The 17,575-nt window shown below is 41.3% G+C and overlaps 1 protein-coding gene across 11 annotated transcripts in view; it reads right to left on the minus strand.

The window, feature by feature from the left end:
- Positions 1 to 2,652: 2,652 nt before the first annotated feature.
- Positions 2,653 to 17,575, minus strand: part of ACACA (acetyl-CoA carboxylase alpha) — a 318,748-nt gene continuing 303,825 nt past the window's right edge. For all 11 annotated transcript variants that reach the window (XM_064271370.1, XM_064271368.1, XM_064271369.1 and 8 more), the window contains 2 exons: positions 16,014 to 16,150; positions 2,653 to 13,915 (listed from right to left, as the gene is read on the minus strand). In XM_064271370.1, coding sequence (XP_064127440.1) covers positions 13,792 to 13,915; positions 16,014 to 16,150 — 261 coding nt within the window. In that variant the 3' untranslated portion in view covers positions 2,653 to 13,791. The remainder of the gene's footprint in view (positions 13,916 to 16,013; positions 16,151 to 17,575) is intronic.

Consider the following 17,575-nt stretch of genomic DNA (forward strand, 5'->3'; position numbering starts at 1 on the left):
TTCCACTTTGAAGAGTGGTGTCTGGGGTCTTAAATGCTAGCAAGCGGCCATCTAAGATGCATCAATGAATCACAACCCACCTGGATCAAAGGAGAATGAAGAACACCAAGGTCACAAGGTAATTATGAGCCCAGGAGTCAGAAAGGGCTACATGAACTAGAGACTACATCATCCTGAGACCAGAAGAACTAGATGGTGGCCAGCCATAACCGATGACTGCCCTGACAAGGAGCACAACAGAGAACCCGTGAGGGAGCAGGAGAGCTGTGGGATGCAGACCCCAAATTCTCATAAAAAGACCAGACTTAATGGTCCCACTAAGACTAGAAGAATCCCAGCGGTCATGGTCCCCAGACCTTCTGTTGGCCCAGGACAGGAACCGTTCCCGAAGCCAACTCATCAGACATGGATAGGACTGGACAATGGGTTAGAGAGAGATGCTGATGAGGAGTGAGCTACTTGTATCAGGTGGACACCTGAGACTATGTTGGCATCTCCTGTCTGGAGGGGAGATGGGAGGGTAGAGGGGGTTAGAAACTGGCAAAACAGTCACGAAAGGAGAGACTAGAAGGAGGGCGTGGGCTGACTCATTGGGGGCGAGTAAGTGGGAGTATATAGTAAGGTGTATATATGTGAGAGACTGACTTGGCTTGTAAACTTTCACTTAAAGCACAATAAAAATTACAAAAAAAAAAAATTACACAGCATTTGCCAATGCAACATTTTTCAGGTGTACCATTCAGTCATACTACATTAATCATGTTATGCAAACATCACCCATAATCCGTCAAATTTCATCACCATAAACAGAAACCCACTGCTTCCCAAACAGTGACTCCCGCTTCCCTCATTCCTCCTGCCCCTGGTAACTTCTAATAAACTTTGGTCAGTAAACATTTGCCTGTTCTTGTTATTTCATGTAAATGAGATCATACAGTATTTATCCTTTTGTGATTGACTTATTTCACTCAACATAATGTTTCCAAGGTTCATCCACATTGTAGCATGTATCAGGACTTCATTGAATGTAGTATTCCATTGAATGTATTGTCACACTTATCCATTCATCTGTTGACGTACATTTAGGTTGTTTCCACATTTTGCCTATTGTGAACAGTGCTGCAGTGAAGACTGGTGCACATGTATCTGTTTGTGTTACTGCTTTCAAGTCTCTTGGATACGTACCTAGGAGGAAATTGCCGGGCCATATGGTAGTACAATGTTTAACTTTTTGAGGAACCACCAAACTGTTTGCCACAGTGGCTGTACCATTTTGCATTCTCATCAGCAATGGATAAGGGTCCCAATTCCTCTGCATTGTCACCAACATTTGTTTTTTTACGTTTTTAAATCTTGGCCATCCTAGTGGAAGAGAAGTAATATCTCATTGTGGTTTTGATTCGCATCACTCTAATGGTTAATAGCAGCGTCTTTTCATGTGCTGGTTGGCCATTTGAATATTCTGTTTGGTGAAATGTCTTTTCAAAACTTTTACCCATTTTTTGATTGGGTTATCTTTTTTCTTGTTAAGTTGTAGAAGTTTTATATATTTTTTGGATATTAGACTCTATCAGATGTATGGGTCCCCCAAATTCTCTCCCCATCTGTAGGTTGTCTTTCACTCTGTTGATAAAGTCCTTTGAATGAACCAAATTATTTAATTTTTATGATGCCCCATTTATCTGTTCTGTCTTTTGTGCTCGGGCTTTTGTTGTCATATCTGATAATTTAAAAACTAGGTCCTGCAGCCATACTCCTATATTTTCTTCCAAGAATTTTATGGTTTTTCACATTTAGGCTCTTGATCCATTTTGAACTGGTTTTTGTGTATGATGTGAGGCATGGATTCATTTTTTCGGCATGTGGAAATCCAATTTTTCCAGCACCATTTATTGAAGAGACTCTTCCTTCCCCCAATGAATGGAATTAGCACCTTGTTGAAAATCAGTTGACCATAGATGTATGGGTTTATTTCTGAACTCTCAATTCTATTCCATTGGCCTATACGTATATTACTAGACCAGTACCAGGCTGTTTTAATTACTGTGGCTTTATGTTTTTAAATCAGGAAGTGTGAGTCCTCCTATTTTATTCTTTTTCTTCAAGATTTCTTAGCTATCTGGGCTCCTTTGCCCTTCCATATAAATTTGAAGATGGGCTTTTCCATTTCTGCAAGGAAGGCTATTGGGATTTTTATCTTAATTGTGTCTTTTGGAAGCACAAAAGGTTTTAATTTTTTTATTGTGCTCTAGATGAAGGTTTATAGAGCAAATTAGTTTCTCATTAAAAAAGTTTTTAAATTTGGTGAAGTCTGATTTATTAATTTATTTTCCCTTATGGATCATACTTAGGGTGTCAAATCTAAGAAATCTTTGTCCAACCCAGGGAAAAAAAAATTTTCTCCTGTTTTCTCCCAGAAGTTTTATAGTTTTAGCTCTTTCATTTAGGTCAGTGATCTATTTTGAGTTAATTTTTATGTATGGTGTAAGGGTCTAAAAATATAATTTTGCATATGGATATCCAATTATCCCAGCACCATTTGCGGAAAAGACTATTCTATCCCCCCTTGACTTCTTTGTCAAAAAACAAATGACCATCAAGGTACGGTCATTTATTTCTGAACTCTCAAATCTGTTCTGTTCTATATGCCTGTTTTTTTTTTTTTTTTACTTGTTTATGTCTTTATTTATAATTTTCTCTCTCCTTAATTGTAAAAGCAAAAAAATCACATTAAAAAAACTGGAAAATAGAAACATGAAAACAAAATCACCCACAATCTCATTTGACAACTGTTAGTATTTGGCAAGAATGAACTCCTAATTTTTTTTTCATGTAATTGCATGCAATTTGGTAGAGTGCCTAATATTTTTAAACAGATATATCATGTGCATGGTACAAATTCCAAAAACAAAGAAAAAGGGTATCTTACAGAAAAGAAGTAGGTCTCCTTTTCAATATCCCTAGTCCTCCATTTTGCAACCTCCACCCTGCCACCTCAAGCTAGTTAGAAGTTTCTTTCATTTTCTTCCATAGATAATCTACCCATTAATAATAAATGTGTATATAAAAACTTCCATTCTCCTTTGTCAACATACATTATTTTTCACAAAAATGGTACCCTACTGTACAGTTTTGCACCTTGCTTTTTTATTTAACAATTTTGTTGTTGTTAGGTGCCATTGAATTGGTTCTGACTCATAGTGACTCTGTGTACAACAGAATGAAACACTGCCCGGTCCTGCACCATTCTCACAATCGTTGTAATGCTTGAGCCGGTTGTTGCAGCCACTGTGTCAATCCATCTCGTTGAGGGTCTTCCTCTTCGCTGACCCTCCACTTTACCGAGCACGATGTCTTTCTCCAGGGACTGATCCCTCCTGATAACATGTACAAAGTATGTGAGATGAAGTCTCACCAGCCTCCCTTCCAAGGAGCACTCTGGCTGTACTTTTTTTTTTTTTTAATTTTTATTGTGCTTTAAGTGAAAGTTTACAAATCAAGTCAGTCTCATATAAAAATTTATATACATCTTACTAAGTACTCCTAGTTGTTCTCTCCCTAATGATATTGTACACTCTTTCTCTCCACCCTCTATTTCCCGGTCCATTCAGCCAGCTTCTGTCCCCTCTGCCCTCTCATCTCCCCTCTAGACAGGAGCTGCCCACACAGTCTCATGTGCCTACTTGGTCCAAGAAGCTCACTCCTCATTAGTATCATTTTCTATCTTATAGTCCAGTCCAGTCCCTGTCCAAAGAGTTGGCTTTGGGAATGGTTCCTGTCTTGGGCTCTATATGCCTGTTTTTACACCAGTAAAAATTGGAAATCGGGTGGTCTACGTCCTCCAAATTTTATCAAAATTGTTTTGGTTATTGTGGACCCTTCGTATTTCCATATAAATTTTAGGACAAATTTGCCAACTTCTATTAAAATGCCTGCTGGGATTTTGATAGGGATTGCACTGGATTTATATTATAGATCAATTCTGGGAGAACTGCCATCTTAACACTGAGTCTTCTAAACCATGAACATGGATTGTCTCTCCATTTATTTATAGTTTTCTCTAAACAAAATTTTATAACTTTCAGTGTAAGTCTTGCAATCTTTTAAAAAATTTATTCCTAAGTATTTTATTGTTTTTGATGCTACTGTGAATGAAATTGCTTTCTTAATTCTGTTTTTGGATTGCTCCTTGGTAGTTGTCTTAGTCATCTAGTGCTGCTACAGTGAATACCACAAGCGGATGGCTTTAACAAAAAGAAGTTTATTTTCTCAAAGTAAAGTAGGCTAAAAGTCCAAATCAGGGGGTCAGCTCCAGGGGAAGGGTTTCTCTCTCCATCAGCATTCTCATCAATCTTCCCCAGGACTAGGAGCTTCTCCACACAGAGGACGCCCTCTGCTCCTGGCACTGCTTTCTTGGTGGTATGAGGTCCCCAACTCTCTGCTAACTTCCCTTTCCTTTTATCTCTTGAGAGATAAAAGGTGGTGCAGGCCACACCCCAGGGAAACTCCCTGTACATTGGATCAGGGATGTGACCTGGTAAAGGTGTTATAATCCCACCCTAATCCTCTTCAACATAAAATTACAAATCACAAAATGGAGGACAACCAGAAAATACTGGGAACCATGGCCTAACCAAGTTAATATACACATTTCTGGGGGACATAATTCAATCCATGACAGTAGTACAGAGAAAAACTACCAAGGTTTTTTTTTTTAATATTTATCTTTGTAACCCTGCAACTTCGCTAAATGTTTATTAATTCTAGTAGTTTTTCTTCTTTAATGGATTCCTCTTACAGGATCGTGTCATCTGCGAATCAAGAGTTTAGTCCTTCCTTTCTAATCTGGTAGCCTTTACATTTTTATTTATTTAGCCTATTGCACTAGCTAGAACCTCCAGTACAATCCCTGAGTAGACATGGCAAAAGTGGACATCGCTGCCTTGTTCCTGATCTTAGCGGAAAAGCATTCAGTCTTTCACTAGTCTGTATGACGTTAGTTGAAGTTTTTCATAGATGCCCTTGAACAGGTTAATAAAGTTCCCTTCCATTCATAATTTGTTGAGAATCTGGAATGAGTGTTGCATTTTATCAAATGCTTTTCTGCATCTATTGAGGAACTCGTGGTTTTTGTTCTTTGTTAATATATTACATTCATTGATTTTGGATGTTAAATTAACCTTACACTTCGGAGACAAATCCCACACAAATTATACACAAATCCTACGGTGTATAATTCTTTGAAAATATGTTGCTGGATTTGGTTTGCTAATATTTGCTAAGGAGTTTTGCATCTATGTTCATGAGGGATATTGGTCTGTAGTTTTCTTACGATGTCTGTTTGGCTTTGGCATCGGGAAAAAAAGTACTCCCTCTGTTTTCTGAACGAGTTTATTAAGGATTGGTATTATTTCTTCTTTAATATTTCATAGAATTCACCAGGGAAGCCCTTCTGGGACTCAGCTTTTCTTTGTGAGAAAATTTTTAAATTACTAATTACTTATAGGTTTGTTCAGATTTTCTGTTTCTTCTCACGTAAGTTTTGGTAAATTTGTGTCTTTCTAGGAATTTTTCCATTTTATCTAAGTTGTCCAATAGGAGGCATGAAGTTGATCAAAACATGGTTATAATCCTTTTAATTTCTGCGGGGTTGCTGGTGATGTGCCCTCTTCCATACCTCATTTTGGAAATTTGAGTCTTATTTCCTATTTGTCATTTTTGTTGACTTTTTCAAAGAACCAATTTTTAATTTTATTTTTCTCTATTTTCTGCTCCCTATTTCATTAATTTCTACTCAAATCTTCATTGTTTTCTTCATTCTGCTTGCTTTGGGTTTAGTTTGGTTTGCTTTTCTTTTAGTTTCTTAAAGAGAAAGCTCAAGTTATTGTTGAATTATCTATTTCTCCTTTGAATTTTGACCATTTTTGCTTTAAGTAATTTGGGGCTCTGTTGTTAGGTGCTTAGAATTGATATATCTTTCTGATGAATTGATGTTTTTATCACAGTAAGTATATCTCTTTGTTTCTAGTGATACTTCTTAAATCTTTTTTCCAGTATTAATATAGCTACTACAACTCTCTTATGGTTACTGTTTGCATGGTATTTAGTTTTCCATACTTTTACTTTCAACTTATTTGTCTTTGGATCTACAGTGTATTTCTTGTAGAGGTATATGGTTGGATTTTTTTTTTTTAATCTGATAATCTATGCCTTTTGATTGGAGTGCTCAGTCCTTTCACATTTAATGTAATTATTGATAAGGTTTTGTTCCTTTGTTCCTCCTTTACTGCCTTCTTTTGTGTTTAGTGTACCATTTTAATTCTTTTTTTGCTATGTATTTCTGTTATTTTCTTAGTGGTTATTCTAGGGATTACTTTGCAATCTATTCGAGACAAATACTAACTTAATTGTGGTAAAATACAGAATCCTGGTTCCAACAGAGCTCCATTTCTCTTCCTTCCTTTGTGTGATTGTCATATATATTACCTTTATATGTTATAAACCCAACAATACAGTGGTATAATTATTGTTTTATGCAATCTTATGTCTTTTAAAGAAGTTGAAGAGAATACACACACAGACACACATTTATATTTAGCCATACATTTACCTTTTCCAGTACTCTTCATTTCTTTGTATAGATTTGAGTTGTCATCTTGGATTCTTTCTTTTCAGCCTGGCTAATTGCCTTCAATATCTTATAAGGCAGATCTGCTGGCAATTAATTCTCTCAGTCCTATTTCTGAGAATATCTTTATTTCTCCTTCATTTGTTTTCAGGATAGTTTTCCTAGATATAAAAACCCCAAACCCGCTGCCATCAGGTGGATTCCGACTCATAGCGACCCTGTAGGATCTGGTAGATTTTTAGGTTGACAGTCTGTCAGGGAGTTTATACTTGTTTCCTCTGCCAATTTTGTATGAAGACTTGTTGTTGTTAGTTGCCACTGAGTTGATTCTGACTCATGGCGACCCCACATGTGCAAAGGAGAATGCTCCACCTGGTTTTCAAGGCTGTGACCTTTGAGAAGCAGATACCAGGCTTGTCTTCCAAGGTGCCTCTGGGTGGGTTTGAACTGCCAGCCTTTCAGTAAGTAGTCGAGAGCTTAACCATCTGTACCACTCAGTGATTTCTTATAAAGAATTCTTGGTTGACAGGTTTTTTTTTTGTTTTGTTTCCTTGCAGCACTCTGAATATATCAGTCCACTGCCTTATGGTCTCTGAAGAAAGTCAGCTGACATTTGTTTTTCTTCTTTTTGTGATGAGTTTTCTCTTGCTGCTTTTAAGATTTTCTCTTTATCTTTCAACATTTTGGCTATGAAGTGTCTAAGTATAGATCATTGTGCTCATCCTACTTGGGGTTTGTATCGAACTTGTTTAGATCTGCAGATTGTTTTCCATCAAATTTGGGAAGTTTTTGGCCTTTTTCTTCAAATATTTTGTCTGACCCTTTCTGTTTTTTCCTTCTGGGACTCCTATTACACGTACCATATTTTTACGCAAATAACACATGCCTCCTACATTTGTTTGCCAACTGCATCCTCCCCCTGTGATTGGCAAACAAACAGAAGGGACGTGCTATTTGTGTAAAAATATGGTATATTCATATGCCCGATATTGTTGCACAGGTCTGTGAGGCTCTGTTCATTTTTGATTCTTCTCTCTCTTCTACAGACTGGGTAATTCCTGTTGCTCTATCTTAAGTTTATGATTCTTCTCTCTCAAATCTGTTTAGTCCCTCTAGTGAAATTTTCATTTGTTATTAAACTTTTCAACCCCAGAATTCCTTTTTTTTAAAAAATTTCTTTCTTTGTTGAGATTCTCTTCTTGTTAAGTCATTGTCATCATACTTTAATTCTTTAAACATGGTTCCTTTTAGTTCTCTGAACAATTTATAATAGCTGATTTTGAAGTCTTTTTCTGCTAAGTTCAATATCGGGACTCACTCAGAGAATTTTTACTGACTTTTTTTTCCCCAAGTAGAAGTTAGACTTCTGTTTCTCTGAACGTCTCATAATTTTTTGTTGTTGTTTAAAACTGGACTTTATAATATATTGTAGTTACAGATCCTGATTTTTTCCCCTGAAGTGTCTTCTTGTTGCATATTTTTGGTTTGCTTAATAACTTGACTGGACTAAGTCTATGGAATCTGTATCCCCTCCAGTGTGCAGACACTGATGTCTCTATCAGTTTTTGTCTTTTTAAAATTCTTGCTCTTATCTTTAAGCCTAGCCTTCTAGGAGTCACCCTTGAGCCTGCATCATCTAGTGGTCAGCCAAAGATTTGGGAGGAGTTGTGCTCAAATACCGGAGCCAGTAAGGCTCCTACCCTATACTGATAGATCTGTATGTGTGTTGGGGAGCACATTCAAAATTTAGGCAGTTTTTAACTCTGCCCTGGCTTTTACTTTCTCCTGGGCCCTCTCATATCTTGTTCACAGGTTTATTGTCAGCTGGGGATGTATAGATAGTTTGGGCCCTCTCTCAGCTGTCCTCTGTGGATGTGTGGAGAGCTTATTAAGGTCATCTACGGCTCAGTGGTTAAGAGCTGGGCTGCTAACCATAAGGTTGGCAGTTCACATTCACCAGCTGCTCCTTGGGAACCCTATGGGGAAGTTCTACTCTGTCCTGTAGGGTCGCTATTAGTCGGAATTGACTCGACGGCAACAGGTTTGGTTTTTTATGGCTATCTAATTTCCTGTTTCTGTTAAATTTCTGTCTAGCCTGCTGGTCTGTTGTTTGAGTCAACCAGGAACATAATTTTAGGCTAACTGAGCCATTGGTCTTCCCTGTTTTCCGCTGAAATCACTTTTGTTAGTGACAATGCCACTGGGTGTCAATTTTTTCCAAATAGCCCCCTCCAGCAGCAAACTTGCAGGTTTTCTGGGCTTGCTTTGCTGTAGTCCAAAAAAAAAAAAACCCAAACCCATTGCCATCAAGTCGATTATGACTCATAGCAACCCTACAGGACAGAGGAGAACTGCCTCATAGGGTTTCCAAGGAGCAGCTGGTGGATTCAAACTGCTGACTTTTTTGGTTAACAGCCAAACACTTAACCACTGCACCACCAGGGCTCCACCATATTGGAAGTCCAGCCTAAATCAGAACATTTTTATCCAAACTGCAGCTTCATCCATTATATTAACCCAGATTATAATCTTTTTAGAGCTGAGAGAGATCTATACAAGGAAGCCAAGACTCCAAAAGGCCCTTGAGCTGCTCAAGGCCCCACTGTGAGGGCAGCCATGCTTAGAGCTCAGCCTTCTGACTCAGCTGCATTGCTCCTCAGTGACACTGCTTAGTGTTCATGTAGCTCAATGCCTGAGACACTCTTTTCTAGATACTATCCTCACCAACGGGATGGTTCCATGACAACACCCTACAAGGAAGGTACTACTGAGTGATGACGGGTCCCCAATCTTGTGAACATAAGTAAGGGGGAGGGCACAGAGAAACCTATGTATTGAGAATTTGTTACTAAAGCTCAGCACTCGATTCCTGTTAACTACCTTAAGATAATTTTCAAAAAGCCCCATTGAGGCTCCTATTATTTTACAAATTTCACAGATGAGAAAGTCAGGAACTTGTCCAAAGACAATAGGAGTTTATGAGGGACCAGATGTTTGAACCCAGTCCGGGCTTATTCCAAAGTCTATGCTCCTTTAAGTGGATTCTAATGTACCAGTTAGTATGGAGAAGAATTCTGTTAGCTTTTTCCTAATCTGAGGCCTGGACTTTTATAGTGGTTTCTCTCTCCTCACCCCAGCCCTTCCTGTTCACTCTAGAGGGCCAATCATAGAGTCAGAATTTTTGGATTAAGCCCATCATTTAACCCTTCTGAGTTTTAGTCTACCCCATCCCCTACAGTTCCTAGTGGGCTGGATCCAGTGGATGGTTCCCAGCCCTGTTAGGGCTGAGCCTCTGTTATTCTGTCCCTCAACTAACCACAGGGAATCCCATGTTTTGGAAGATTTTGCTTAACGAACTAATGCATTTATGAAGACATCTTATTCTCATTGTTTAACAACTGTCCGTTTGAGCTTCTGGTGAGCATAAGGTGGCTAGTGCTACCTTCCTGGGTTGGTAAAACCCCAGTCAACAGAAAGACAATGGCATGGCAAGCCTCTGACACCTGACTGAGGCGCATGCAGGATTTTTGAGAGTATTGAGAATAGCTGACCCATTAGTATTTCTATGTCTTCTGTGGGTGGCCCAGGTCTACTGCACTGGGTGACCCCTATATCTTGGGGGCTGCACACATGATGGAGCTGGGTTTGGACCCTGATTTCTTGGTATGCAAGGCCATGCTCTTTTCATTGAACCAGGCTGTATTCTAAACCTTTATACACAGCCTTCTCATGTTCACAAAGCCATCATCTCAGCAGAGTGGAGGGCCTCAATGCTGACCAGGATTCTCTGCTCATAGAGCTCGGCAGCAGGAGGCAAAGAGCAGCAATTTCCCTACTGGATCCTGAATCTCCCTTCCTACTCCATTTCTAGACATGTTTAAGAGTGATTCAAACTGATTTTTTTTTTTTTTAATGTAACATTTCATTTTAGAAAAAGCCATTCTTTGCTTTACCACATATTCTGAAGAGGGAGATGGACGTGTAGCACTGAGTTTCAACAATCAGCCAAGACCACTAATTCCCTTCCCTCCTTCCTTGTGGCCTGCACCTTTCTTTGTAGATGTTTAGGGATTGGTGTTTGTTCTTGCCTCAACCATGTGGGTTTATAGAGTGCCTTTTGAGAGAAACTGAGGTAGAGGATTAAAGGCATACAATCCTGTACGTGTCCTCCCCTAGTGCCTTCCTGTGCCCAAAGTTAGACTTCAAGAAGGATTAAGTAGCTAATGATGAAGACAATCTAAAACCTTTCCATAAAATCTCTAATATCTGCCATTTGGTCCCAGTGTTAATGACTGAGCATATTAGAACCTTCTCAACTTAATGCCTGCTAGAGAGGAGACTTCTGAGAGAACTGACTCGGGGCTTCAAAGGCTTTCAGGTGGCTTTCCGGCTCAGCACATGCTACCAGTGGGTCAAGCTCCTTCTTCCTTGTGGCCTTTCTCACCCCTGTCCTAAACCTATTCTCAGAAAATTACAACAAAAATGACACTGAAGAGTTGACTTTCAGCTGTGGAGTTCCAGAGTACTGACAGCCTTGCAGCATTTTTACCTTGATTCGGCCAGTAAGCCAGGGCTGGCCAAGATCAGCTTTTTACTGCTTTCCCCAGCTCCTTCTTATGTGAGTTAAAGAGACAAAGCACAGGAACATGTTGCAGGGGCATGGCAGGGCTCACCCCACCACTGCATTCCCACTCCCCTGCTGACAGTGGAGTAGATGAGGTGGCTGGGCATGGGCTGAAATGACAAACAGTAACTCTTCTACAAATGTGGAGGTTTATTTCAACAAAATGTGAAAAGAATGCGTTTGACTGAAGCTCCTTGCTCATCAAGGTCTGTGTCCATCGAATTCTCACCGAGACAAGTGAAGGCTGCTTTGTGAACAAGTGAAGAGATAATATGGCAATCGCAGTTCAAGCGAGTCTTGGTCAATACATCATTTACACTCCTCCTGCCTCAGTAACCTTGCACGTGTAATGGGCTGGGGCACTATCAGATTGCTCCCATTCTGTGGCGCTTTCTGACTTCTCCCTGTGAAAAATCCCTGTCCAGGGTAATACCTCAAGTGAGGACGGCTGGCGGGGAGTAGGCATTACAGGGTTCTGGAGAGGAAATGTCTTCATTTAATGTGTCATAATTTGGGGAGGGGGTAAAAAGAGCATAACCCATCCTGCCTCTGAAGAAATGTCAGGGCAAGTATAGGTGAAGACAGGCCAACTGAGGAGTGCAGGACTTCCGACCACCTGCAGGGACGTGCAATTGTATTTATTACAAGTGTAGAGGCATAATCTGGTCTAAGATTCATCCATAAGCAAGTAACCAGCAACAGCGTTGCTTCTTCCTGGACTGAGAATTGCTCCCCACTTTTCCTACCCTGCTTTGATGGTGTCAAACACTGCGCCTTCCATGAGGGGCAGCCTGGCTATGGCTTCGAGCTCCCAGGGGCAGTCAGTGATGGACCCAGGCACATGTCATCAGAACCATTTGCACGTAAAGTGCCCACCTCCAAGTTAGAACTGCTGAAAAGCCCAGCCAAGCCATCTGCACAAACACTTCCTAAAGAAGGGGCAGTAGAGCTCTTTCTTGTGTGTGAACTAGGATTAAGGCTCAAAACTGTAGCTTGTATGTAAGTATTCATACTTTTCATTCTAATGTCTTAGTGATTTCCTCTGTGGTCACTGGTGACAAATGCAATTAGCTGCACCACAGGACCTGAGTGCTACCCCAGCCCTGATCACCTGCCACTCTTGCTTGAGGAATACAGATGGGTGAGCCAGTAAGTGCTTTTCTTGAATGATCTGGTTGTTGAAAATAACTCTCTCCACTACCCCTGAGGAGGCCAGGAAGGGACCAGTAAGCCTGGAAGACCACAGCACCATTATTGAGTTGCAGATATTCTTAAAGTCACGTGGGTCCTTGGAAGCCTCCCCACACCGAGGAGGGTGGGATCCTGGTGCCAAGAGCCCAGATATCACCAGGGTTCCTTTCAGCAGCTGTGGGGAGACCTGCTGCACCTGTTGCCTGTGTACAGTCTGGGGAAGAGATAAGACCCAAATGGGGTTGGAATGTCAGCTGCTTGAAGAGTAGCTCACAGTTGCCTTAGAGATAGAGTGGCTCTGTAGGTACCATGAACCTTTTGTAACTATCAAAGCTCCTGGCTTACTGGTAACAATCTTCGAAGTCCTAGAAAGAGGCTATCTGGCCTGCTCTCCCTGTGGTATGAGTAACTAGTTTCCACCAGAGATAGTACATGGCACGTCCGTCTGACTGTCCCCACCAACTTAGGCTACAGCAGTGCTTGTGGGTCCCCTGGCAGAGGGGCGGGGCGTTTCAGGTGCTGGTCTTTCAGCTCCCCTCCAGATGCGACAGCCAGTCAGCAGTGATGTGCAGGCCAATGGCAGATCAACTGCCATTCCATCTGTTCTAAGAGAATTTAACCCAAGGTTGAAGTCCTTTCAGTCAAGAATGACAACTTTGGTCTATTTTCTTCCTTCTGCTTCTTGCATTGTGGTTTTACCCTCATCTTTGAGTTCCCGTGGAGCTTGCAGAAAACTTCATGCTCTTAATTCCTTCCTAATGAACGCTGTGGTCAAACTGGGACTGATTCCTTGCCAGTATCCAGTGTGTGCTGGGCTGAATGTGGGGCTAAAGAAACAACTGACACTAGCCTCCCTCTTCTCCTCAGACCTGTGCTGGGCTGTGAGCTCAGCCACAGCCCTCCTCTGTCGCCAGAGGCCACAGGCTCATGGAGCTGGGGCTGAGGCAGTGCTGCTGACTGCCTGGCAACTCCTTACACTTCCCATGATGGGACCAAGGACTGCCAGGAGAGGAGGCGCAGCCCTGCTTTTGTGTAGTAAGACTTCAGGGTACGTGCTTGTACCCGTCATTGTCTTCTCAGGTCCTGTGCAGGGAGAGAGGGTGATAACTGCCGCCAGGGTAATAAATAGTGAATGGGATAGGTGTGATCGGTGGCTGGAGTGGGACTTCGTGATTGTATAGCCCAGTATATGTCATGCATAACCAGAACACATTCAAGGGGAAGCAAAATGCCACTTTGATTCCAGAGCTGGGTCTCCTGTGCCATCTCATTACAGTGGTTTCAGTCGTAAAAGGCAGTTCCAGCCCTTTCTCTGGAGGCAGGGCAGGGAGGGGACAGGAAGCTCTTCCTATGTTGAAGGGGAGTCCATCGTGGACAGGATCCGTACAACTTCTGCTCGCTGAGTGGGTGAGATGTGTTGAGTCATGTGGACGATGGAATCCATGGCGACCTCTGGGTTGGCCTGTACCAAGCTGGAGAGGAAGATGTGGGATGGTGAAGATGAGAGAGGCAGAAGTGTCTAGATCAGCTAAGCTTAAGAATTACTGCCCAATAAACGTGCTAACACAGTCCACTGCAGGTGCTTTAGCGACCACCTCACATGATTGTATTCCTACATTAAAAACATCCCCAGCATCAAAGTAAGTGCATCAAATTAGGTACAAGAGAAACTCAGACATCTTGCTATGCTAGAAAGTATGAGGAACAAGAACAGAAAAAGTGGGTACGTGTGACAGACGAGCCAGCTTAAAAGGGCACCCACTGGCTGAAACATCAAAATAATAAGGCGTAGTAATGAATTATAAATTACTGAAAAACAAATTCATTAGTCTCTACACCAATAAATATATAAATAAATGGGGGAGAAAGGAAGGTCTTACGGTAGAATTTGATGGTGACTAGGAACTGGAGGGAGTGTTTGAGCTTGAAAGTCACTTTGCAATCACACTGTAAAGGCTGGATCAGGCAAGAATCAGCAACGGAAAATGTGACCCATCATGCCCTGAACAGGCGTGGTCCAAAAAAAGAAGCATCAGTGGATGCTAAATCTAGGGGGATATTTAAGAAAGAACAAAAACTGTTGCTGTCAAGTTGATTCCAACTCTTAGCAATCCTCTAGGACAGGGTAGAACTACCCCATAGGGTTTCCAGGGAGCAGCTGGTAGATTCAAACTGCCGACCTTTTGGTTAGCAGCCGTAGCTCTTCACCACTATGCCACCAGGGTTTCCTTAGGATGGTCTTAAAGTGTCTCCACGTCTCCCCACCACACTCTCCACCACACACGCACACAAAAAACAAAAACCAAACTAGTTGCTATAGAGTTGATTCTGACTCACGGCAACCCCATGTGTTTCAGAGTAACTGTGCCCCATGGGTTTCCAACGGCTGTGATCTTTCAGAATTAGATCGCCACGCCTTTCTTCCTAGGTGCCTCTGGGTGGATTCAAACCACCAACCTTTCAGTTAGTAGGTGAATGCTTACCCGTTTGCGCCACACAGGGACTCCTAAAGTGTCTCCCCACAGACTGTTCATTAGGTGCAGGGCAAAAAACAGTAATTATACAGATACCATTTTGACCAGGTAATTGAAATTAACATCCTGACTTATGTAATAGTCTGAGACTGCATAACCTGAATCTAATCCTGAGGAAACATCAAACTGAAAAGGAGGAATATTTTATTAACGTATAGGAGTGCTGGGCGACTACATAAAAATGGCAATTCGTAAAAGACAAAGGATGGCTGTGGAAATGTTCCACATTAAAGCAATCTAAAGAGACATGACAACTAAATACAATATTTGATCTTAAAGGAACCTTTACTGAAGGGCGTAAAAGGACATTACTGGATTAACTGAAAAAACTGGAATGCAAATGGTAGATTACAGTTTACATCAATGTTAAATATACTACAGTTGATAATTTTATGTAGTTATGTAAGAGAATATCCCTAGTCTTAGCAAATACACACTGATGCATTTAGGGGTAAATGGCCATGATATACATAACTTACCCTTAAGTGTTTCAGAAAAAGGACAAAATAATATACATGAGAGCACACTCACAAATGATAAAGCAAATAGGGCAAAACATGTAAACTGGTAAATCTAGATATGGACATATACGGGTGTTCTTTGAACTGTTTTTATTTTTGCCAACTTTTCTGTAAGTAAAATGTTTCAAAAAAAAGTTAAGACTGGAGGGAAGACTCTAGAGGAAAGCAGCTGACATTGCCTGGGGAGGGTGGGAGCTGGTGTCCCAGAACTACCACCCTCCCCTCCTCACAGAGTCATTCATCCGGCTTGAGTATCTGCACTTTCAGCTAACAGGTGGGCGCGGCGAACTAAGCCTTCGTGTAGCTGAGATTACTAAGAGCCCCCGGGAACCAGCCGCTGGGAGATAATTGTGCTTCAGGCCTGTGTTCTCATTTGTGGGCCAACTGTATCAGTCTCAGATAGAAGTAGAGCGTACAGTTTCTAAGGCGCCATCATCTCAGGGATCTTAAACTTCTTATTCCAAAGAAATTAACCCCACTTCTATCAAAGGGTTCCCCAACTCTGCTGGTCTTACCTGCGGATCTGCTTGAGGACATAGTCTCTGCTGATATATTTGATGTTTTCCTCTATCACTGAGCGGACACCATCTTCCTCTGTCAGCTGTTTCTCCAGCCATTCCACCAGATCCTTATTATTGTCCCAAACATAGGCCTGCAAACAGATGACCCATGGTCAAGCACCAGGGCTCCCGCCAGTCGTGAACACCTGGATCGTTCAATAACCGGAAAGTTTACTCCAAAAGCTTGCTCAATGTACAAGTTGTTCAGGATTCTCCTTTACCGTTGGCAGAACAGTAGAAAGAGGAAACAGGTCCCAAGACAGGAGGTGTACTTGTTCCCCCTTTCCTTCTTTTGATACAAGATGCAAATTCAAAGCATTCTGTTGGGCTCTCCAGAGGGCATCAATGCTCAGACTCTTACTTGGGTACTATCAGACTCTGGATGTCTGCCTATTCTACAAAGGCTAAAAATTCAGTGGACAGATCTGAGAGAAACAGTTAAAAGCCCCAATTATTTACTAAAGTGCTGACTGAGGGTGTAGGGGTGCTTATTTGGCATTTGTGAAATGAAAGGTGTATTTCCCAAGGAACTGAAATACAATTCCCAAGACGAAAGTCTACAGTTCCAGCCAGGTGTGGTGGATGAGCTGCCTCGAGTTTCCTGGACTGCCTCAGCCCTTCAGTTGTAGAAGTCTTCTGGAATATATGGCCCGCTCTCTTTAAACAAGGCATCTAGAAGGGATTGACGTGACAGAGGTCTTGCCACTAGGGTAGAGCCACCAGGTCCGAAAACTAACCCCCATTTTATGATCTATGAGAGTATTCAAAAGGGTCAAGATGTCTATAACCCTGAAAGTCTCAACAAACCACCTCTCGCCTCCTTTTTTCAAGATCATTTAGCTGAGTATTTCCTAGGTAGTTGACTACATAATAATTCAGGAGTGTGTTAGACGCCTAATAGCCTTCTCCTTGTTCACTTCTCCTCTCATTTTCTTTACAAATCATTTAGGAATCGTTTTGTTAATGGTTTCCGGAAAACCAAGTACCACCATTAGGGCTCATTCATATTTATGTCATTTTGTTTGGGTAATTAAACACAAAGCTCGTCATTTAAAGGTGCGCTATCCTTCTCTGTTACCACTAACGAAGTCAAAGTCAGAATGACAATGAGTTTGGCGCTGTAATTTAATAGGTGGGTACATTAGGGACTCTCGGAGGCTTTGAAGCTTGAGATGTGGCTACAGGAAACCTGTGTATGAGCAATAGTGCAAAAGCTATAGTTGTAACTACAGGGCTTGCAGAGGCACAGAGGAAATGTTTTCATCACACTCTTCAAGAGATACCAAGTAATAAGAAACTGAGCATTGGGCTGTTTTCTAACTTTCTATTTCGTGCCTTTAAAAAATAATGGTTTCTTTTCAGACTTTCACTTTCCCACCTCTAACTTAGCTGGCAAGTTAGCTGTGACTGGTTATTTATTATATGTCATTTCACTGATTTCAACATTCCTAAGACTTCTTAAGGCGTCCTTCGCATTTCAGAATAGCCCCAAGATTAAGGATCAGTAATGCACATTT

Source organism: Loxodonta africana, chromosome 18 (genome assembly GCF_030014295.1).
Source record: "Loxodonta africana isolate mLoxAfr1 chromosome 18, mLoxAfr1.hap2, whole genome shotgun sequence".
NCBI lineage: Eukaryota > Metazoa > Chordata > Mammalia > Proboscidea > Elephantidae > Loxodonta > Loxodonta africana.